At 37.7% G+C, this 24,084-nt stretch overlaps 1 protein-coding gene across 7 annotated transcripts in view; it reads left to right on the forward strand.

The window, feature by feature from the left end:
• Window positions 1–15,012, forward strand: part of AASDH (aminoadipate-semialdehyde dehydrogenase) — a 29,004-nt gene extending 13,992 nt beyond the window's left edge. For 3 of the 7 annotated variants that reach the window (XM_065914075.1, XM_065914074.1, XM_065914073.1), the window contains exons 6-15: window positions 2,154–2,395; window positions 2,719–2,825; window positions 3,365–3,537; window positions 3,963–4,155; window positions 4,764–4,879; window positions 5,875–6,670; window positions 10,599–10,762; window positions 11,965–12,087; window positions 12,621–12,752; window positions 14,527–15,012. In XM_065914075.1, the coding sequence (XP_065770147.1) occupies window positions 2,154–2,395; window positions 2,719–2,825; window positions 3,365–3,537; window positions 3,963–4,155; window positions 4,764–4,879; window positions 5,875–6,670; window positions 10,599–10,762; window positions 11,965–12,087; window positions 12,621–12,752; window positions 14,527–14,940 (2,460 nt within the window). In that variant the 3' untranslated portion in view covers window positions 14,941–15,012. Of the gene's footprint in view, window positions 1–2,153; window positions 2,396–2,718; window positions 2,826–3,364; window positions 3,538–3,962; window positions 4,156–4,763; window positions 4,880–5,874; window positions 6,671–10,598; window positions 10,763–11,964; window positions 12,088–12,620; window positions 12,753–14,526 lie in introns of those variants that run through there. The other 4 variants (XM_065914077.1, XM_065914076.1, XM_065914079.1 and 1 more) reach the window with 4 other exon arrangements.
• The last annotated feature ends 9,072 nt before the right edge of the window (window positions 15,013–24,084 follow it).

Below are 24,084 nucleotides of genomic sequence, written 5' to 3' on the forward strand. Positions count from 1 at the left end.
TTTGAATAAAGAAGGAACAGTGCCAAGGAATTGATGCTTTTGAACTATGATGCTGGAGAAGACTCCTGAGAGTCTTTTGGACAGCAAGGAGATCAAACCAGTCAATCCTAATGGAAATCAACTCTGAATACTCATTGAAAGGACCGATGCTGAAGCTGGAAGCTCCAATACTTTGGCCACCATATGTGAAGAGCCAACTCGTTGGAAAAGACCCTGATGTTGGTACAGATTGAGGGCAAGAGAAGAAGGGGGCGACAGAGGATGAGATGGTTGGATGGTGTAACCAACTCAGTGGACTTGAACTTGGGAAAACTCCTGGAGATGGTGAGGGACAGGGAAGCCTGGCTTTCCGCAGTTCACAAAGAGTTGGACACAGCTTGGTCGGACACAACTTGCCTGAGTAACAACATCAGTCCATTCCCAGGTTCATCTGTATGGACAATCTGTCCAATCATTGGTTGACTTCTGAGCTATATAGACACAAGGTGACCCTAAGGAAGTAAGGCTTGAAAATAAGAATATGTATTTTATTATTTATTTTTTGGCTGTACCTCACAGTTTGTGGAATCTTAGTTCCCCACCCCCAGGGATTGAATCTGGGCCACAGCAATGAAAGCAGAGTCCTAACCACAGGACCTCCAGGGAATTCCTGAATCTGTATTTTAAAAGTCAACTAAGCTGCAACACTAGTGACCACATATCACAAGGGAGACAGAATTCACATTTAGCCTGGCAAGTTACAAACAAATAAGCAAACAAAAAATCCACGACAAAGCATTCCATAACAATAATATATGGTCAGTACATCAAGAAGTACATTGTTATATAAACAAGATGATATTTGCCTAAAATTAGAGGTTCCAAATTCATGAGGCAAAAATGGACAGAACTAAAAGGAAAAACAAATTGACTCAATAGTTTGAAATTTTAATACCCTACTTTCGGTAATTAAATGAAAAACTAGACAGAAATCAGTGCACATATAATAAAGAAGACTTGAGCATTCTCAACCAAATTCCATATGCAGAGCACTATACCAAATTCAGAGTACACATTCTTTTCAAGTAAATTATAAACATTTCCTAGGATAGAGTGTATGCTAGGCCATGAAACAAGTCTCAGGAAATGTAAAATGTGTTGATGGATAATTAGTCAATCTAAGAAAGAAATAGAGAATTTCATTTGAGCCAACTTGAGGATTATAGCCCAGGAGACAGTTTTTCAGAAAGATCTGAGGACTGTTCTGCCTGTTAGAAGTCAAAGCACAGTTACATACATTTTTGAGACAGAAAGTTATACATTGAAGTGACATATTGGTAGTTTGTTTACACAGTCCAGATCTGCATGTGTAGGACAAGTCAGCAGGTCATATCTGTTGTTTATATCCTGCCCAGTCTCCAGTATTTTGTCATAGCACCCTGAGTAGACTGAGACGAAAAAGAATGAACTATTGATACATATATCATGAATCACAAGGCATTTTCACTCAATATAGAATGAAAGGAGCCAGCTTATGATAATATTTGTTGTATGATTCCATTTTATAAAATTCTAAAAAATGTCAACTGACCGACCATAAGTGACAAAAAATAGATCAGCAGTTGACTGGAGGAGAGGTCCAGTTGGAGGGTAGAATTATAATGGTACATAGGTAATTTTAGCGCTGAAAGATATTTTCATTATCTGGATTGTGGTGATTGTTTCACCAACAATATATCTCAAAATTTGTACACTTTAAACATGTATAATTTATATGTCAGTATTATCTTAATAAAGTTCTTTTTTAAGGTCTTTACTCACTGTGCTGCTTAAGCACATTTTAAAAACACTTTATGTACTTTTTCTACATAGAAATAATGAAAGAGGAAATGTAAATTGATTTTATAGATTTTGTTGTTGTTATCTTTAAACCTTTTTGTCTATAAATTGCATAATGAAACAATACTGTGCTTAAGTTTTTTACTAAAGCAAAATTTATATCCACATTAAAAAGGTAATGCTGCTTCAGTAGTTTTCCAAATACAGTTTGCCATTTAGTGAACACAGCCTTAATTTCCATGTGAGCTCCCAATGTTAAACTTTGAACTAATTACTACAATTTTTTTTTTAAGTACTGAAGGGGAAAAAATAGTTTATTTTTGATGTATTTACAGGCAACGCCAACATTGCTTAGAAGATTTGGATCTCATCTCATCAAGTCAACTGTTTTATCCACCAGTACTTCTCTTCGCATATTGGCCCTTGGTGGTGAAGCATTTCCATCATTAACTGTTCTCAAAAGCTGGAGAGGAGTAGGCAATAAAACACAAATATTTAATATTTATGGTATCACAGAGGTATCAAGTTGGGCGACTTTCTACAGGATTCCAGAGAAGATTCTTAACTCTACTTTGAAGTACGGGTTTCAGTTACTACAAAGAGTAGAGAGAGGGTATTTTTCCAATATCTTAACACAAATAGTGTTCTCGATGGGCACTGGGGTCATTATTTTAGCAACACTATTTTATCTAGAATTCTATGTTGGAAATTCAGAAAACTGATACTACAGATTCTGCTAAAGCTTTTTGTAACTAAACAGATAACTTTTTCACCTAACCTTTTCCACTTGGCAGTCACTTTTTTTTTCTTCATTTGGTACAGTGTGACTTAAATGCATTGGTGAATATTCTATTCAAGTGAAAATTTTAAAATTTGGTTTGGGTTGTTGTGTTTTCATAGATGTGAATTGCCTGTACAACTGGGATTTCCACTGCTTGGAACAGTAGTTGAAGTCAGAGATACTAATGGTGTCACAATTCAAGAAGGCAATGGCCAAGTATTTTTAGGTTGTTTTACATTTGTTGATTGGGAATGATTTTTTTTTTTCCCAAGAAAAAAAATCTGTGTTAATTTTATTCTTTCCTCAGTTTTTCTTAAGTCTAATATTCTTTTCAGTGATGGTAATTTTTAATCTCATCCTCACAGTCAATGAAACATTTAATAAGTTACATGATTACTTTAGATAACTGTGTCTAATACTCTAAGGGAAGATAGAAAAGCAATTTAGGAACTGTAACTTGCTTTGTATTTCTTTTATAGCCTGAATTTTATTTAATTAGAATATTTAAATTTTTTAAATTATTTTTAAAATGTTCTTAATCACATATATATTTTTAGGAATAATTTTATCACTTTGCTTATTCTAAGGTTGTTATTGTATGTAATTTTATCCAATAACATTTAAAAGTGAGTCCCCAATTTTATATATATATATATATATAAAAACTTTTAAACTTAGTTAAGTGAGCTTTTGAAAATGTTCTGATTTCATGGTTTTAATTTTCCCTAAATATTTTTATTACATTGGTGTTTATATCTTGTGAAGGTGGCAGAAATAGAGTATGTTTTCTCGATGGCGAAATGACGGTGCCACTTGGCACAATGCGAGCCACAGGAGACCTTGTGACTGTGAAAGATGGAGAGATATTTTTCTTGGGACGAAAGGACAGTCAGATCAAACGTCATGGCAAGCGTCTTAACCTAGAACTTGTACAACAGGTAGAAATGTTTAAATATTAAATATCTATTACATACAGAGGTATTAGAGGCAGCCATAATTAATTTGCTTTGCCAGGGTTCTCTGTCAGTATTATTTAGACTTCAGACTTTTGTATTAATGATGAATTACAATAGAAGACATGGATAATTCATTGTATACTTTACTGTCATGTTGAAGAGAGCTTTCTTTTTAAATAAGTGACAAAATGGATTTTTATAACTGTGAAAGTAAATTTATTTTGCTCTGGGAGCTATTATTTTTGGAAAACATTAAGAACCCTGTGTGCTGGTAATAGTGATAGTAGGAAACAAGTTTTTAAAAATCTCTAGGGAATTCCAGAATTTAATTTGACTTGATTTCAGAGCATTTAGGAAGTTTATTTTTAAATGTCCTCATTGGCAGATTTGGATAATCTCTCTCATAGGTTGCTGAAGGTCTTCAACAAGTGGAGTCTTGTGCAGTTACATGGTATAACCAGGAAAAATTGATTTTGTTCATGGTGACTAAAAATGATTTAGTAAAGGATTACATCTTTGAAGAACTGCAGAAACATCTTCCAAGTCATGCAGTCCCAGATGAGCTTGTGTTAATTAATTCTCTGCCATTTACATCTCATGGTAAAATAATTTGAAGCTGCTTTGTTTCAATGCCAAATGATTGTAATTGTGTTCGTAACTAGTTTAAAGACCACTTAAATCCTTATTGTTGTAAGTAATACTAATATATATTGTGGTAGACCCTCTATTAAATACTTTGTAAAAGTAATTCATTTTATCTCAGAAAATCCTGTGAGTAGGTGGTATTATTCCCATTTTCTGATGTGAAAAATAAGGCTTAAGAGGTTAAGTAGTTTTCCCCCAATCACATTGCTAGTTAGAGCTGAAATTCTATTGAGAACTGTTTGACTTCAAAACATGTACTCTTAATCACCAAATTCTATTACTTTCCCAATTTTATCTTTAATATTTATTTCAAGATGTGGTAATTGCTTAGTAAATAGTACTATTTCTTTAACTCTTTAAATGAGATGAACATTAGCCCCTCCTTTCTTCTTATCTGATACTACATTCTGGGTAGCATGAGGCTGCTTTCTTTATTATTGATTATCTATGACAAACTCTCCTATAGGATTTCTAACCTTAACAATGAAAAATGTGTCTGCTGTGACTAATGAAGATATGAAGGGTTCAAGCTGAAATTTAAAAGTTTTTTTTTTTCTTTTAAGGCAAAGTTGATGTTTCTGAGTTAAATAAGATATATTTAAACTACATAAACTTGAAGTCTGAGTGTAAGCTCAATGGAAAAGAGGAACTTTGGGAAAAATTACACCATTTGTGGAAGGTACAACTTTTAAGATACAAATTTGTTGTTATAAAGAAGTCATTGTATATCTTCGGGGAATGTAGCATCCTAATAAGTCTGATAAAATTTTCTAAGAATGTTAACTGCTGTCCAGATGTTAAGTAGCATAGCTTTGTTTATTCACTTTGTATTAAAATAAAAGTTAGGTTCTGTAATGCAAGATTAGATTAAGCTCCCTGTATAGAGATTTATCGGAAGTTAGGTAGCAGTCATAAAAGGCACAAGTAGACAAAACTTCTCTTGACGTAAGTTTTCCCTGAGAAGGTAGTTGAGTACAGGTATATTTGTCCAAGTAGAGAAAATAGCCCAGTCTTGCTGTGCCACAGCCTGTGGTATAAAGGCTTTAACATCATTATTCCATGAGTTTCAATAATGTGTATGTTTCTGCTTAAGGGAATTTATATTATTCATACACACACACACACACACACATATATAAACAATCAAAAACTTTTTTGAAATATGTATATTTACCTTTGATTTATAGGTCAGTATAATTTTTCTTAAAATATGGAGTTTTTCTAAAAGAAAGATGTATTTGTATAGTCTTATCTGAAAAATAGAGGGTATCTAAATAAAAATATTACTCACTTCATTTTTAGATTCGTGGAAAATAATTCTGATATATATATGTGAAGTTAATGAAAATAACTATCCCTATATTATGGAAATATCAGATATTATTATCTTGTGGGTTTTATAATTAGTAAATCAGATGTTTTTATAATTTGATTTCCTATTGTATGGGTAGAAAAACTGCTCTAAAGGGAAGTATAATTTGCAGTCCTAGGGTAGGCTTGTCACACTGTTGGTAGGATGATGAGGGGCTCCTTTACTATATAGAAAATCATGTTAAAATTTATTTTGTGTGTTTTTTGTTCATCTCATTAATGTAAGCACTGTCACTTATGTTACTGTAAGTGCTGGTTTTAGGCCTTGAACTTCAATGTATTTCTCCCTTCTCCAATCTGTAGTCTGTTCTCAGTCTCTCAGAAGATGCTTTGAAGATTCCTGATGAGTCACTCTTCTTAAATAGTGGTGGAGATTCCTTGAAATCCATACGGCTCCTCGGTGAGATTGAAAACCTTGTTGGCACATCAGTACCTGGGCTTCTGGAAATTATTCTCAGCAGTTCTATTTTAGAGATTTACAATCACATCCTTCAAACAGTGTTTCCAGAGAAAGATCTGACACTTAGCAAGAATCATGCCATGAAAAGAAAATTCAGTGATGTTACTCAAGAGGAAACCAGTGGAAGATCTTTACATCAGGAATCTGTTGTGCCTTTAAATTGTGACAATGAGGTCAATGCTTTCATTGCACTGAGCAGAGGGAGTCAGATTTTGTCTCTGACGACTGATAGGTGTTTAACTAAGTTGGGACCCTGCCCTTCAGCGTATCCTTCTGATTTAATTTCACAGACTGACAGTCAAAATAGAGAGAGCCTAAATACTCCACCTCTTATTGGGAAGTCAGAAGATCCATCCTGCGTTGTAGAAGTTTCTGAAGAGGAGACACCTGTGATTAGGGCTGAGAAAGTGGAGTTTCGTGTGAGGTGGAGGTCAGACACAGGCAAATGTGTGGATGCCTCCCCTCTGGTTGTAATACCAGCTATTGATAAGTCATCTGCAACTGTGTACATTGGCTCCCATTCTCGTATAATGATGGCAGTTGACCTTTACTCTGGAAAATTGAAATGGGAACAGATTTTAGGAGACCGCATTGAATCCTCAGCATGTGTATCTAAGTGTGGAAACTTTATTGTAGTGGGTAAGTTTCTGTATTTGAGGTTTGTAGAGTTAAATGGAATTACCATATGAAAATACCAGTAGGGCCAAGTTAAATTTAAAAAACCTGTGTATAGTGGGTTTGGTTTCTGTCAAAGAATTATAATTACATGCTGATTCCCAGTGTGGGCCTTGGGTCAGAGTTTCTGGGTTTGAACCTAGCTCTAAGGCTATTACCCGCTCTGTGACCGTCAACAAGTTGTGGAACTCCCTAGAACTTCAGTTTTCTCATGAGTGTATGGGCATAATAAATAAAACATGGTGCTGCATCACAGATTATTCCCAAACTTCATGGTTTAGAACAATAAACATTGGTTATTTCACAGTTTGTGTGGATCAGGAAGTTAGAGGAGCTGCTGAAAGTTCTGGCGCAGGCTTTTTCCTGTGGCTGCAGCCCTGTGAAACTTGACGTAAGCTGGTGAAATCCGCTTCCAAGATGGCTTACTCACAGTGCGGCTAACACAAGACCAGTTCTTTGCTGAGTTTTGGCAGGAAGCTTCAGTTTCTTGCCCCATGGGCTTCTCTCTGAGTGACCCAAGAGAGTGAGTGAGGAAAAATGCAGCACTTTTAGTGTCTAAAGTTGTAAATGATCATTCATGCTTTTTTCTGTTATTAGAAGCACATCATTAGGTCTGGCCCACACTCAAAGGGAGGGGACTTGGCTCCACCTCTTGAAAGGATGAGTATCAATGAACTTGTGGATATATTTTAAAACTACCTCAATGATCATAGAGCTTCTGAGAGGATTAAATGTGATAATTGCTTGTGAATCCTTTAGTACATGCCTGGTGGTTCAGACAGTAAAGAATGTGCCTGTAATGCAAGGGACCTGGGTTCAATCCCTGGGTTGGAAAGATCTCCTGGGAAAGGAAATGCTGACCCACTCCAGTATTGCCTGGAAAATTCCATGGACAGAGGAGCCTGGTGGGCTACAGTCCATGGGATTGCAAAAGAACTGAGCGACTAACACTTTCTTTTTCAGGGCCGGACTGAGTGCTCATTGAGTGTTAGCTATGAACTGCTACTCCATTTCCTTAAGGTGCAGGTGACTTTTACTTTACAGAGATATGGGGGTTCAAGTATAATGTCTCCTTGACTATCACTCTCTTTTTACCCCTCCCCCAAACTACATTAAGTTTTACTTTAGTGCTCATGGACTCTATTTACCAAAGCTTTTCAGTCTAAATACTTAGGAATATATCTCCCTACTTAAGTTATCCTGGCTAGGATCTACTTGAATCTAAGTTTGATCCTTTCCTATTGAAAACCTGTATTTTGAGAATTTCGCTACAGGAAACTTTCGGTTATACATATGAATTTGAGTAATCCCTAGTCCATGAAAGTCAGGTCATCGAGGTTATTGTTTGCATCCCAAGTGTCTACCCAAAGCTTGTGGCGCATGGTGGTCACTTAGTCCTTTTTTTTTCTTTTTACAAATTTTCCAGATTTATTGAGATGTGATTGACATACGACGTTTTATTAGTTTAAGGTATACAATATAATGATTTGATGTGTGTATATTGCAAAACAATTACCACAATAAGTCTAGTTAGCCTACATCACCTGGTATAGTTACCGTTTTCTTTTCCTGGGATGGGAACTTTTAAGATTCACTCTCAGCAGTTTTCAAATATACAATTCAGTGTTGGTAACTATCACTTAGTACTTTTTTTCTTTTTTTTACTAATGTATGGATTATATTCAGTAGTATACAGTTCTGTATTTTGACAGATGCACACTATCATGTAACCACTACCACAATTAAGAGTCCATTGCTCCAAAAATTTCTGTTTCACTTTATAGTCATTCCTCCTATCCCTGCCACCAACCAGTGATCTGCTTTTTGTCCCTGCTTGCAGGATCTTAGTTCTCTGACCAGGGATCAAACCCATGCCCCCTGCAGTGGAAGCCCGAAGTCTTAACCACTAGACCATAAGGGAAGTCCCTTAACAGTGTCTTTTGAGGAGAAGTTCTTAATTTCAATGAAGTCTACTTTATAATTTCTTTTATGGATCCTGCTTTTGATGTCATATTCAGGAGATCTCTGCCTAACCCAAGGTCACAAAACATTTTCTTCTGGAGCCGAACTGAAAGAACTTTCTCATTACCCAGCTGTTCCTGGTGTAGTCCACTATATAGGACATTTCTCTTCATCTTCACTAAGCAGGCTGTCCTTTCCCTTCTGAGCAGTAACTGCCAGAAGAAAGCACAGCAGATACTCCGGAAATTGGGCCTCAAGTGGGCAGCAGTGGTTATAATCATAGGTAGAACCACCCAGAGTGTTGGGCCAATGCCTGGATTTCACTTCCCCTGACTTACATGCCCTCCAGAAACTTGAGTGACCTTCACTTTGTAGATTTTGACCACTCCCACTTCCAATTGGAGGGTTTTTTTTGGCCACAGCAAGTCAGAGACTCCTGCTCTGTCTTCTCATCCCAGCAGCAGTTTGGAAAAATCAGTCTACTATAGTTGTCAAGACAATAGGCTCTGGAGCTTGACTTCTTGAATTCAAATCCTTGCTCTGCCACTTACTACCTGAGTAGTTTTGCCCATAACTTGCCTATAACTTAACTCTCAGTGCTTCAGTTTTGTCCTCTATATAATGTGCATATAGTCACACTTCACTGTGAGGATTACATAAGATAATAGGAATAAAATTCTAACAGTAGTATCCTCCATAAGATTAAAGGTTAGTAAACATTTGTTGTTAAGTTCCTGAGTTGTATTCAACTCTTTGTGACCCCCATGGACTGTAGCATGCCAGGCTCCCCTGTCCTTCACTGTCACTTGGAGTTTGCTCAGATTCACGTCCATGAAGTTGGTGATGCCATCTAACCATCTCATCCTCTGCTATCCTTTTCTCCTTTTGCCTTCAATCTTTCCCAGCATCAGGGTCTTTTCCAGTGAGTCGGGTCTTCACATCAGGTGGCTAGAGTATTGGAGCTTCAGCATCAGTCCTTCCAGTGAATATTCATATTGTTAATTTTAGCATTTCTTTTTAAGATTTATTTATTTAAAAAAAAGACTTATTTATTTATTTGGCTGCACTGAGGCTCCCTTGCTGCACGCCAGCTCCCTCTAGTTGCAGTGAGCGGGGCCTGCTCTTGAGTGCGGTGTGCGGGCTGCATTGCGGTGGCTTCTCTTGGGCAGCACTGGCTCTTGGGCGCTGGGTCTTCTCCAGGCGGTTCCCAGGCTCTCGAGGCACCGGCTCAGTACCTGTGGCACATGGGCTTAGCTGCTCTGTGGTATTGAGATCCTCCTCAACCCGGTATGGAACCTGTGTCTCCTGCATTGGCAAGGAGATTCTTAACCTCTAGACCACCAGGGAGGCCCAGCATTTCTTTTTCTTTTGGCTGTGCCATGCGGCATGCAGGATCTCAGTTTCCTGAACCAGGGAGCAAACCTGCCCCCCCTGCGTTGGAAGCGCAGAATCTTAACCACTACTAGACTGCCAGGGAAGCCCCCAATATTAGCATTTATTGAACACTTTTTATGTACTGGGCATTTATCCTAATTATCACAATAACCCTGGATGTACTTGTATCCACATTCAGCAGAAAAATAATCTGAGGCCCAGCAATGCTAGATGATTTGCCCAAAGGATGGCCATGACAAGATCTGAATCCAGGTCTGCCACAGCCTCTTTCTGCTGCAGCATGCTCATGTTCATTGTTTTCTTGGTAGTGAAGCACTTCATAGTACCTTGAAAATGTAAGGTGTACTTACTGAAAAGGCTTTTTTACATAAGTGGTTACTGTTCGTTTTTGTCTTGCTGAAATGTAAATCTGAGCCAAACGTAGAGCCTAAGTACACATGAAGAGCATCGAATATATGTTGTCATGATTTAAGCCAAAGAATTATTTTCCAGTGACATATCTAAATCTCATCTTTAATATTTTGTTTGCCACCAGGCTGTTATAATGGGTTAGTTTATGTTCTGAAAAGTAATAGTGGAGAAAAATACTGGATGTTTACTACTGAGGATGCTGTCAAAAGTTCAGCAACGGTGGACCCAACCACAGGACTTCTTTACATTGGATCTCATGACCAGCATGCATATGCTTTGGATATATATGTAAGAATTCAGTTCGTCAGCTTTACACCCATAAGCATAAATAGAAGAGCTTGAAATTATCAGGTGGTGTTGACTAGGGGAACAGGTATTAACTATTTTCCAAGTTTGTGATCTGGGAAGATTAAGGGGTTAATTAACAGCCTTAATCTCTTAAGATATTTTTAACTTCCTTACCAAATTTTCACAGATTTGCTGCTCAGAGTTTTGAAATATAAAGAAGTTAGAATTTACCATCAACAATAGAAAGAAGAGAATCACAAAAATATCAATAAGATATTTTATATAAGGACCTGATTACATAAAATTTTAAAATTTAAGAATGATAAAATTAAAAAATTAAGGTGGGAAAAAATTTTGAAACAAATATGATGTAGTTAAAACTCATAAATGAAATTAAAAGCAAATATAAATCTATAAGAAAAATATAAAGGTCCAGATAGAAAAATATTCAACAAAGGATATAAATGGACAGGACCCTTAAGAAGAAATGACTAGTAAATGTATATAAGTATTTTGTATGTTTAAGAATCAAAGGAATGAAAATTTAAAACTTTAATGATAGAGAAGCAAATTAGCTTAGAGTGTAACATTAAATGCTGATGAGAATGATGGGAGGTAAGCTTTTGAGGAAGACAGTTTGACAGTTTGAATAGGTAACAATTTCATATCCTTTGACTCATGTAAAATTCTAGGAATCTATTGTGGCAAAATAATCAGAAACATGGACAAATGTAAGCACCAGAATATCTTATTTCCAAGTTGTTTATACTACCAAGAAATTAGTTACAAATAGGGCAGAGAGAGAATGTTTTATGTTCATATGGGATATGATCCATTAATGTAATATTTAACAAGTTTTACAGAATAAGTGAGCTAAATTATATACAAAGTGTATGGTATTCAGAATGATCTCAGGTATATTAAACTGTATGTGTGTGTGTGTGCCAAAAAGATCACAAGGCAAAAATGCTAAAATGTTAGTAGTAGTCTCTGGGTATTGCCTTTGCCTTCTTTTTATACTAACTTGATTCTCCGCAGTATGTATGTGTTACTTTTATACTAAAAATAAAAATTATATTAACTGGGTAGACACACATAACTTTAAAAGGGACAGGATATATTGATTTTGTGAATCACCCTCAGAAACCAATTAATTTGCTTTCTTTTTTGCTCTTTTTTAAATTTTACTTTCTTATTTACAGAAAAAGAAGTGTGTTTGGAAGCTGAAATGTGGAGGAACTGTTTTTTCTTCTCCTTGTTTGAGCCTGATTCCATATCACTTGTATTTTGCTACACTGGGAGGACTTTTACTGGCTGTAAATCCTGTAGGCATACAATAATATTTACTGATTTTATTACCTGTTTTTCTTTAATATTTTTTACTTTTGCTTGGAATTCTGAAAATTCGAAGTAGACCTCAAGTAGATATAATCCACACAGTACTGGATCAGAATTCACTAAAATGATTGACATGAAGTCTTAGAGCCTTGAGAAAAATCTTAAGTTCTGTGTTATGTCTTTTATCAATTTTTTAAATTGGCAGAAAGTTCTCAGTTCTATCAAGAACTTTGTGTCCATTCTAAGGAGAGAGTTTATGTGCTAGTTATTTCTTTCCTGGTTTTATTGCAGGTTTTTATCTCAGTTCTCATAAATAGCACTCATTAATTTTATAGCTGTGTATATGTACAGTAGCTTCATTTGTAATCAAGCTATAATATATAAACTTCACTTATAATAGTCAGCATGCTACTGTAGCCTTTTCTGATGTTACCTCTGGGAGGTTTATGGATTTGTTTTATAAAAGTAATTGATGAGTAGAATGATTTAAATGCTATGAATCACGTTTTGCCCATACCAGGCCACTGGGGACAGAGTTTGGAAACATTCCTGTGGAAAGCCACTCTTTTCTTCTCCACGGTGTTGCCTACAGTATATTTTTATTGGCTGTGTAGATGGAAATTTACTCTGCTTTACTCACTTTGGAGAACAGGTAAAAAATGTCTAGTTCTGTTTTACTTACCTTTCTCAAAGGCATAGTAGTCGATGACGACTAAAGTAAAATTTTATACAACATTTTTTGACCCATCGTGTTGAAAGCTAGTTCTGTTTTAATTGTTAGCCTTTTTAAAATTTTGAATGATGCTGTAATAGATTTAAAAGATTCTATCCAAACATTGTTTTAATGTTGCCATCCTTCTTGTCCGATGTTAAAAATGTTAACCAGTTTTTAGCCAACTTAATTATAACCTCTGTACAGGTTGTGAAAATTGAAATAAACCCCTGCTTTTTCTATGAAAACCAAAATCTGTTACAGAACCCAGTTTACTTTGTATGGAGTTTCCGTCGTCAGCCTCATGATCAGCAGGGTAGGCTCCTGATCTTTCGTTAGGATACTAATCTCTACTTCTTCACCCACAGTGACTGCGGCACAACTTCTGTGCTTTTGATTTGAGGGGTTGTTCTGTGGACTGGAGTGTACCAGCTCCAGCATAAGCTAGCCCACTGATGGCTGTGGTTGCTCCGGGTGCCTTTCATTCTGTTTTCGCCCCTCATACACTGGCAGTTTCTTTTGTTCTGTGTGACAGTTATTTTGTGATGAAATCTTTTTTTTTTTAAGTCTTTTCTTTAACTTTTAAAGTTGTTTTAAATTTTTGCCTGTGTTGGGTCTTCCTTTCTGTGTTCAGGCTTTCCCTCGTGGTGGTGAGCGGGACTGCTCTTTGCTGCAGTGCTGGCGTCTCTTCTCCAGGAGCACAGACTCTAGAGCACTCAGGCTTCCGTAGTTGCAGCCCAGGGGCTCAATAGTTGTGATCTGAGGGCTTTAGAGAACGGCCTCAGTAGTTGTGGTGCATGGACTTTAGTTGCGTGCGACATGTGGAATCTTCCTAGATCGGGGATCCGAGTCCATGTCGCCTGCATTGACAGGCAGAATCTCATCCACTGTACCCCCAGCGAAGTCCTGTGATGAAATCTTTTATTAAGTTCACTTAATATTTTTTATTTAGAAAGTAATTTGAATATATTCTCACCTTTAGATTTCTAAATAGTTAGAAGAGGCAAAGGTTCTTACTCATTTTTTTTTTCCTTCTCTGAATGAGCCAAAGAAAGATTAAAGTAATTTTGTCTAAGTCAGGAAGAAAATTGAGGTTACACACCATGTATCATGAATATACCCACTCTTTTTATTTTGCTGCTACTATGGATTTGTGAACATTACCTTAGACTTATGCCTCTTCTTCCTGTGTTTTTTAAAATATTGGCTGATGGGTAATCTGTAGTAGCTTTGAAATAAGCAAATAGTTGTGTAGACACACAACTCATAGCTCTTTGTTTAAAGCTTTAGTTCAACTTACTGCGCATAAACTTTTCCTCTCCGCTTACTTACCTCCTCCTTCCTACATGGGGAGACTAGAGTAAGATACAGGTTTTAATAAGATACACTGGGAACTCAGTGCAGTTTTATCTTTGAAGTCATTGCCTGAACATATTAGTAATGACTTTGGATGAGGTTTGAAATGAATTCATGTTATGCATAGTGGTGATTTGTGTAATAAGGGTACTGGTGTTTTTTATGTTAGATTTTATCACTGGGACAGAGGTCTAATCTGAGGGTGCTACTTTTCAGAGAAAGCTATTATTTTCTCTATGTATATTTACCATTCAGCAGCCTACATCTCTCACATTTTATTAAGAATTTCATAAAGCTTTAATCTACAGAATTGTTGAAATGAGATGAATGAATTATTTTTGCCTTTATCACCCTTCAGGTTTGGCAATTCTCTACCAATGAACCAATCTTTTCATCTCCATGTACCTCAGCATCAGAGCAAGAAATATTTTTTGGTTCTCATGACTGCTTTATCTACTGTTGTAGTATGAAAGGTCACCTCCAGTGGAAATTTGAAACTACTTCAAGAGTGTATTCAACGCCTTTTGTTTTCCGTAACCACAACCATACCAATGAAATGTTACTGGCAGCAGCATCTACTGATGGGAAACTGTGGATCTTGGAATCTAAGAGTGGACAGTTGCAAAGTGTGTATGAACTTCCTGGAGAAGTTTTCTCTTCTCCTGTGGTCTGGGAATCATTGCTTATTATTGGATGTAGAAATAATTATGTTTATTGTCTGGATTTATCAGGTGACAAAGGAAATGAAGTGCAGTCCTTAGAATATACCTGAGATATTTGAAAATATTTTATATTACTGAGCTTGTGGATAGACTTATATTAAAGATTATATTTTGTTTAAGAAGCTTGTCTATTACACTTTATTGGAAAACAACCATACTTTACTTCCTATAGGAGCAACAGATGCTTTTACAAGGAATTATAGAACAAAACACATCCTAATGCCTGTTATAATTATTAATTAAAGGAATATCGATGTTCTTCTAATTTCTATAGATACCCTACTTTGGTTTTTTTATAAAAGACCTCTGGGAATAAAGATCAAAATATACTTGGTGGGTTAAAAGCTTAGTCTGTGATGTAATTAACATTAACACTATTCACTCCTTTATACTGAGAATCATAACAAAATGTTGTCAAAGATAGGCTGTACTTATCAAATTAGTTTCCTTAATTTAGTATTTTTAAATGAACAAAGTACCAATGTAGAATAATATATATAGATCTGCTCTGTATTCTTTGAAGTTGATATACCTTCTTTTCTCAATTTTTGATATATGAACATTGACTAATATTTTTTACACCTGTATTTTTCAATTTATGAGATTTTACTACTGTAGCAGCTGTTTCTGTTGTCAGTAGTTTGAAGGTAGGGAGCACAGCAAAAGCCAGGAAAGAAGAAAACCTCGTATGCTTTTAAGTGTCGTGATTTCTTGTAACACTTCGGGCTGCTCTTTCCGTCCCGTGGTGCTTCGCTTGTACATACTCCATTTGCCTGGACCTGAGTTGCCTCCAGGTCCAGTACCTTCTCTGGAAGCCATGCCCTCTGTGCTTCCCCCTTCTCTTACGCCTGGGCTAGGCCTGTGATTTGCTTTAACCTAGAGAAGGCAGTGATGGTGATATTATGCCACTTTCTGAGCCTAAATTTTAAGATGTGGTAGCTTCTGCTTCTATAGCCATGGGAGCCGTGAGCAGCCACATCAGTCTGGCTCTCTACTGGAGAAGAAATGTAATGAGGGAGCCATGAGCTAAGACTACACTGAGAACCAAGGAAGCCAGTGAACAGTGACAGTCAATGATATGGCCCCCAGCATTCCAGCCAACTCCAGCTATACACTGTGTTGCTGACCTTTCCCCTAATTCTGCAGACAGCTGTAGAATCATTTCATTTGTTCATTCATTCACCAGTAGAATCTCAAATATCAAACATGCCAAAGTTCTTGGTGGCAAGCAATAGAAGCTAAATTTGGGCTATTTTCAGTAGAAAGTATTTATGTATTTTTATTGACATATAACTGATGTACAGTATTATATAAGTATTATATAGAAATTCACAGTTTTTAAATGCTATATGCCTTTAAAACATGGCTATGTTCCCTGTGTTATACAATATATCCTTGTAGCTTATTTATTCTATACACAATAGTTTGTACCTCTTAATCCCTTACCACTGTTTTGCCCTTCCTCCCTTCCCTCTCCCCACTGGTAACCACTAGTTTGTTCTCTATATTTGTGAGTCTGATTCTTTTATGTTAGATTTACTAGCTTGTTCTATTTTTTTAGATTCCATGTAAAAGTGATATCATACAAAATATTTATCTTTCTCTGACTCATTTCATTCAGCATAATGACCCTCCAAGTCTATCCATGTTTTGCAAATGGCAGAATTTTGTTCTTTTTATGGCTGAGTAGTATTCCATTGTATACATACACCACATCCTCTTAATCTGTTCATCTGTTGATGGACACTTAAATTGCTTCCATATCTTGGCAATTATATAATACTGATATGAACATTGGGATGCATATATTTTTTTGAACTAGTGGTTTTTTGTTTTTGTTTTTGTTTTCAGATATATATATCCAAGAGTGGTGGAATTGCTGAGTCATATGGTAGTTCTATTTTTAGCTTTTTTGAGATACTTCCATACTGTTTTCCACAGTGGCTACACCAATTTATGTTTCCCTCAACAGGGGATTCCCCGTTTCTCCACTTCCTCAATCTCATTGGTTGCTTCTGTTCTTTTTGATGATAACCATCCTGACCTGTGTGTTGTGATATCTCATTGTAGTCTGTATTTGTACTTCCCTGGTGATTAGTGATGTTGAGGATCATGAGCCTGTTGGTCATCTGCATTTCCTTTCTGGGAAAAATATCTGTTCAGGTTTTCTGCCCAGTTTTTAATCAGGTTTTTTTCTTTTGATGTTGAGTTGTATGAGTTATTTATATATGTTGGATATGACCACAAGTTGGTCATATCATTTGGAAATATTTTCTCCCATTCAGTAGGTTGTCATTTTGTTGATGGTTTCTTTTGCTATACGTAAGTTTTTAAGCTTAATTAGTTCCCATTTGTTTATTTTTGCTTTTATTTCCTTTGTTTTAGGAGACAGATTCAAAACAATATTGTTACAATATCTGTCAGAGTGTTCTGCCTATGTTTTCCTCTAGGAGTTTTAATGGTTTCAAGTCTTATATTTATGTCTTTAATCCATCTTGAATTAATTTGTGTATATAGTATTAGAAAATATTCTAATTTCATTTTTTCACATGTAGCTGTCTGGTTTTTGCAGCACCAGTTATTGAAGAGATTTTTTTCCCCTCCATTTAATATTCTTGCTTCCTTTGTCATAGATTAATTGACTGTAAATGTGTGGGTTTATTTCTGGGCTTTCTATTCTGTTCCATTGATGTTTTCTGCCAGTGCCATACTGTTTTGATTATTGTAGCTTTGTAGTATAGTTCGAAGTCAGGGCGCTTGATTTGACTAGATCTGTTCTTCTTTCTCAGGATATTTTAGCTGCTTAGGGTCTTTTGTGTTTCCATATGAATTTTAAAATTATCTGTGAAAAATGCCCTTGGTATTTGATAAAGACTGCATTGAATCTGTAGGTTTCCTTGGTAGTATGATCATTTTAACAGTATTAATTCTTCCGGCCCCTGAATATGGTATATTTTCCCATCTGTTTGTGTTGTCTTCAGTTTCTTTCATCAGTGCCTTATGGTTTTCCAAATACAGGTATATCACCCCAAGGAGGTTTATACCTAGGTATTTTGATCATTTTGATGCAATGGTAAATGGGATTATATACTTAATTCCTCTTTCTGATTATTCATTTTTAGTATATAGAGATGGAACTGATTTCTGTATGTTAATTTGTATCCTACAACTTTCCTAAATTCATTGATGAGCTCTGGTAGTATTCTGATGGTGTCTGGAATATTTTGTGTATAGTGTCATGTCGTCTGCAGTGACGGTCTTACTTCTTCCTTTGCAGATTGTTGCTGTTCAGTTGCTCAGTTGTGTCCAATTCTGTGACCTCATGGACTGCAGCACTCCAGGCTTCCCTGTCCTTCAGTGTCTCCCGGAGTTTGCTCAAATTCATGTCCATTGAATCAGTGATACTATCCAACCATCTTACTTTGCTTGTCCAGTTGCTGTGACTAGGACATCCAATACTGTGTTGATTCAAAGTACCTTGAGTGGGCATCCTTGTCTTGTTCTTGATCTTAGAGGAAATACTTTCAGCTTTTCACCTTTGAGTATGATGTTAGCTGTGTGTTTGTCATATATGGCTTTTATTATGTTGAGGTATGTTCCCTTTATACACACCTGGGGAGTTTTTATCATAAATGGATGTTGAATATTGTCAGAAGCTTTTCTGCATTTATTGAGGTGATCATACGGTTTTTATTCTTCAGTTTGTTAATGTAGTGTTATACTGATTGGTTTGCAAATACCTAAAAGTTCTTGCATCTTTGGGATAAATTCCTCTTAGTCATGTTTTATGACCCATTTAATGTATTGTTGGATTCAGCTTACTAGTATTTTGTTGAGGAATTTCTGCATCTGTCTTTATTAGTGATATTGGCCTATAATTTTCTTCTTCTTTTTTTCTGTATTATCTTTGGTTTTAGTATCACAGTGATGCTACCTTCCTAGAATGAGTTCAGATGCATTCCTTCTTCAATTTTTTGGGAATAGTTTGAGCAAGATAGGTGTTAATTCTTCTCTAAATGTTTTGTTGAATTTACTTGTGAAGCCATCTGATTCTGGACTTCTATTGGGAGTTATTAAATTGTTGATTAAGTTTCATTACTGGTAACTGATCTATTCATATTTTCTATTTCTTCCTGGTTCAGTCTTGGCAGATTGTACATTTCTAGGGATTTGTCCCTTTCTTCTGAGTTGTCCATTTTATTGGCATATAGTTTTCCATAGTAATCTCTTCTGATGTTTCACACTTCTGTGGTGGTATTTGTAACTTCTCCTTTTTCATTTCTGATTTTGTTGATTTGTGCTTTTTTCTTGATGAGTTCAAGTTAAAGGCTTATCAATTTTTAAAATATTTTCAAAGAAGCATTTTTTAGTTTCATTGATGATTTTATTGTTTTTAAAGTTTATTTGTGCTCTAGTCTTTCTGATACGTTTCCTTACACTAACTTTGGGTTTTGTTTGCTCTTTTTCTATTTAGCTGTAGCATTAGGTGCTTTGAGATTGTCCTCATTTCCTGAGGTCTTGTATCACCGTAAACTTCCCCCTTAGAACTGCTTTTGCTGTGTCGCATAGATCTTGGGTCATTGTTTTCATTTTCATTTGTCTCTGGGTATGCTCTTTTAACTCCTCTTTGCCTTCCTCAGTAATCCATTGGCTTTTTCAGTAGCGCGTTGTGTAGCCTCCATCATGTAGTGTCCTTTGTCTCCTCCGGCAATCTATTTTAACATCTGTTTTATCAGGTGTAAGTGTTGCTACTCTTTCTTATTATCTCTATTTGCATTCAATACCTTTTGCATCCCTTCACTTTCAGTATATGTATGCCTTTAAATCTGAGTCTCCTATAGGCAGGATTCTTTTTTTTATTCTGCCTTCAGCCACTTGATGTCTTTTGGAGCATTTAATCCATTTACATGGGAAGTAATTATTGCTATGTATGTTCTTATTGCCATTTTGTTAATTGTTTTGGGGTAGTTTTTGTAGGTTTTTTGTTGTTGTTCCTGTCTTCTTTTCTTATTTGATGACTATCTTTAATGTTTGGATTCCTTTTCTTTTGTGTATCTATTATAGATGTTTGGCTTGTAATTATCATGAGGTATTTATGTAGCAGTCTGTATTTAAGAAGATTGTTTTTAAGTTCTTGACCTCTTAATTTCAAATGCATTTTAAGAATCCTGTGTCTGTACTTTCCTCCCCTCACAGTTACTGTTTTTGATAACTTCTTTTTGTTGTTCAGTTTCTAAGTCCTGTCCAACTGTCTGCAACCCCATGAACTGCAGGACACCAGGCTTCCCTGTTCACCATCTCCCAGCACTTGCTCAAACTCACGTCCATTGAGTCAGTGATGCCATCCAGCCATCTCATCCTCTTATGCCCCCTTCTCCTCGTGCCCTCAATCTGTCCCAGCATCAGGGTCTTTTCTAGTGAGTCAGATCTACGCATGAGGTGGCCAAAGTATCGGAGCTTCAGCTTCAGCACCAGTCCTTCCATTGAACACCCAGGACTGATTTCCTTTAGGATGAGCTGGTTGAATCTCATTGCTGTCCAAGGGACTCTCAAGAGTCTTCTCCAACACCAGTATGAAAGCATCAATTCTTCAGCACTCAGCCTTCTTTATGGTCCAACTCTCACGCCCATACGTCCATATTCTTGCTTTTTTAACCTCCCTACTAGCTTTGTGCATGGGTGATTTCCTACCTTTACTGAATCTTTGCTTTTACCAATGAACTTTTTCATTTTGTAATTTTCATTTTTCTTGTTGTGGCCTTTTTTACTAAGAGAAATTCCTTTAATATTTCTTGTAAACCTGGTTTGGTAGTGCTGAACTCTTTTAGCTCTTGCTTGTCTGAAAAGATTTTGATCTTTCCATAAAATCTGAATGAGAGCCTTGCTGGATAGGGTATTCTTGGTTGTAGGCTTTCTTTTCATCACTTTAAATATGTTGCCCTTCTGGCCTACATAGTTTGTGATGAAAAGTCAACTGATAGCCCTTTATGAGTTCCGTTCTATGTTATTTGTTGTTTTTCCTTTGCTGGTTTTAATATTCTCTAATTTTTAACATTTAATTACAGTATTTTGGTGTGTTCTTCTTTGGGTTAATCCTATGTGGGACTCTGTACTTCTTGGACTTGGATGTCTGTTTCCTTTCCCAGATTAGGGAAGTTTTCAACTATTAATGTCTCAAATGTGTTCTCAGCCCCTTTCTCTCTCTCTTCTCCCCTGTAATGTGAATATTAGTGCATTTGATGTTGACCCAGAGGTCTCTTATATAGTCCTCATTTCTTCTTCTTTTTTTCTCTTCAGCATCAGTGATTTCCACTGCTGTGTCTTCCAGGTAACTGATCATTTATCTGTACCATTTAGTTTATGTTGATTCTTTTTAGTGTATTATTAATTTCAGTTATTCTTCATCTTTGCATATTCTTTATATTTTTAGTGAGTGTGAGTGATAGTTGCTCGGTCGTGTCTGACTATGGCCTCAGGACTGTAGCCCGCCAGGCTCCTCTGTCCATGGAATTCTCCAGGCAAGTATACTGGAGTGGGCTGCCATTTCCTTCTCCATTATATTTTCCAACTCTTTGCTAAAAACCTTTAACTTTCACTCTGTGTTCCCATTTTTTCCCTGGATTCTCTAATCATCTTTATGATCACTACCCTGAACTTTTTTTTCTTAGGTATTTGCCTTTCTCCACGTCACTTAGTTCTTCTTGTGGGGTGTTATCTTGTTCGTTCGTCTAGAACATGTTCCTCTTTTGCCTCATTTTGCCTAAGTTTCTGCTGGTACTTTATGTTTCTGGTAGGTTGGTTGTGTTTTCCAGCCTTAGAGCAGTGGTCTTCTGTAGGAGACATCCTATTGTCCCAGCAGTGCGCGCCCCTCTCATCGCCCAAGCTGTATGCTCTGGTGGCTCCCGCCGTGCGGGTCCTTCTGTTGTGCTGAGCAAGTTATGTGGGCTGTCTGGGAGGCTTGGTTAGCTCCTGGCCAGGTTAGTTGCTAAGCCCTGCCCTGTGCAGAGGGTACTGGCCCCTGGTTGGTAGGACCAGGCCAAGGGTAGCTGACTGTAGAACCCCAGGAGGCCCAGGGCTCGTGCTGGCTCATTGGTGGGTGGTCAGGGTCTAGAGGACTCCCGGGCTGTTGCCCACTCTATGGTGGGTGGTCAGGGTCTAGAAGACTCCCGGGCTGTTGCCCACTCTATGGTGGGTGAAGTCAAGTCCTGAGTTAGTGTTGGTCTACTGACAGGCAGAGGCAGGTCCTGGAGTCCACGTGCGAGGCCGGGGGTCCCAGAACTGTTTTCAGATCACTGCTGGGAAGGAGGGGGAGGGGAGGGGCTGTTCCTGACACAGTTGGGTACAAGGCCTCAGATATCCCAAAGCTTTTATTGGGTTGCTAGTGGGCAGGGGGCAAGGACCCAGGCCCATGTCATCCAGGACATGGCCTGGGCTGCTGGTGGGACTTCAGGCTACAGGATTGTGGCTGTCTTACATCTGGTGTCTGCCCTGGGTGAGGCTGGTCCAGAGGTTGGAGCTGGCTCCCTGAAGACCAGAGCCAGGCAGGGCTACATCTTGGGGCTAAAAACTAAAGGGAAGATTCCACAATGGTCTTGCCAACACCAGTGCGCATGTGGTAGAAGGAACTCCCAAGGATGGCTGCTGCCAGTGTCTGCGTCCCCAGGGTGAGCTGCAGCTGCCTCCTGCCTCCGAAAGACTCCACGATCAGCTGGTAGGTCTGACCTAGGTGTCTGTCAAATTCTCTCTTATGCCCTGAGACCCAGAGCATGTGAGATTTTATGTGTGCCCTTTAAGATGAATTCTCTATTTCCCCTGGCTTTCTGGGAGTCCTGAAAGTAAACCTCACTGACCTTCGAAGCTAAATACTCTGGGGCTTATCTTCCTGGTGCAGGACCCCTGGTCTGGGGACCCCAATGTGAGGCTCAGACCTCGAAGTCCTTTGGGAGAACCTTTCCGATATAATTATTCTCCCATTTGTGGGTCTTCTTTCCAAAGATATAGGACTTGACCATATCTCGAATATTACCATTTATCCATTTTGTTGTGGTTCATTGTGCTTAAGTTGTGTAAGAGCTTTTGGTAGGTTCCAGTGGTTATCATCAAATGTTGCTCTGGAAATATTTGGGATTTTGGTGTGCCTATGAAAGGAGATAAGCTCAGGGTCTTTCAAGATGCCTGACTGCCATGTTGGTCAGTCTCCTCCAGAGTGAATTTTTAAAAGAATATTAAGTCTCTTGCAGAATTATAGAGGGCTAGAGCTATACAGCCAGAAATAAGGAATGCCTAAAATCATCATATCATTTTGGGCAGAAGGCAGCTGCTGTCCTTGAAACTAAATGCTTACTTTATGGCTGACCCCACTAACAGCAGACACTGGCCCCTATCACTTCCAGACTTCCTCACAGTTCCCCTATCTTTTGGTCAGTTGCTCCCAATCCACAGTCCCTTCCAATTTGAGGTGAAACATGTTGTCACGCCCAGCAGAGTAGAGAAAAGCACCTAACAGGCATTCCAACCATAGTAGGAGGCGAGTGCCGCCCTCTGCCAAGACCCACAAGACGGAGACCTCCCCAAATACAGGAAGGGCATTGAGGGCATGGTCAGCCCAAAAGAACAACAAAACTTCTGCCAGGTTTCAGATCCATGCTGCTTCACCTTTGATGTATTCACCACCTGGAGCTGTTGCTAAACGCCTAGTCCAATTGAGAGGGAGGGGCTTGGTTGAGCCACACTGGGACCTAAGGCAAAAGGGAAAATGAGTAATACCCCGTATTTATTTAAAATTTTGACACTTGTTCATCATGGAATTTCCATTAATCTTAAAAAAAATATATTGCATTAAAATGGCACCGTTCTTGATTACCTTTTTGGCACCCAAGGCAAGCGCCTTGCTCACGTCACCCCATTTGCCCTTGTCTGGCCCCGCGAGCCAGTAGGGCTGGTCTGGGGCCCTAAGCTGTTTCTCACATGCTCTCAGCTTGCGCCCATGCTGCTGTTCCACGGCCCATACTTTAAGAGGATGTAAGATCATTTTGTCTGAGACACAGACCAATTCAAATTTAGGATTCAGATAAACATTTTATTTGTCCCCTACTCATTGAAGTGAAAAAGTGGAAGTGTTAGTTGCTCAGTTGTGTCTGACTCTTTGCAACCCCATGGACTGTAGCCCGCCAGGCTCTTCTGTCCATGGAATT

This window comes from Muntiacus reevesi, chromosome 22 (assembly GCF_963930625.1).
Source record: "Muntiacus reevesi chromosome 22, mMunRee1.1, whole genome shotgun sequence".
Taxonomy (NCBI): domain Eukaryota; kingdom Metazoa; phylum Chordata; class Mammalia; order Artiodactyla; family Cervidae; genus Muntiacus; species Muntiacus reevesi.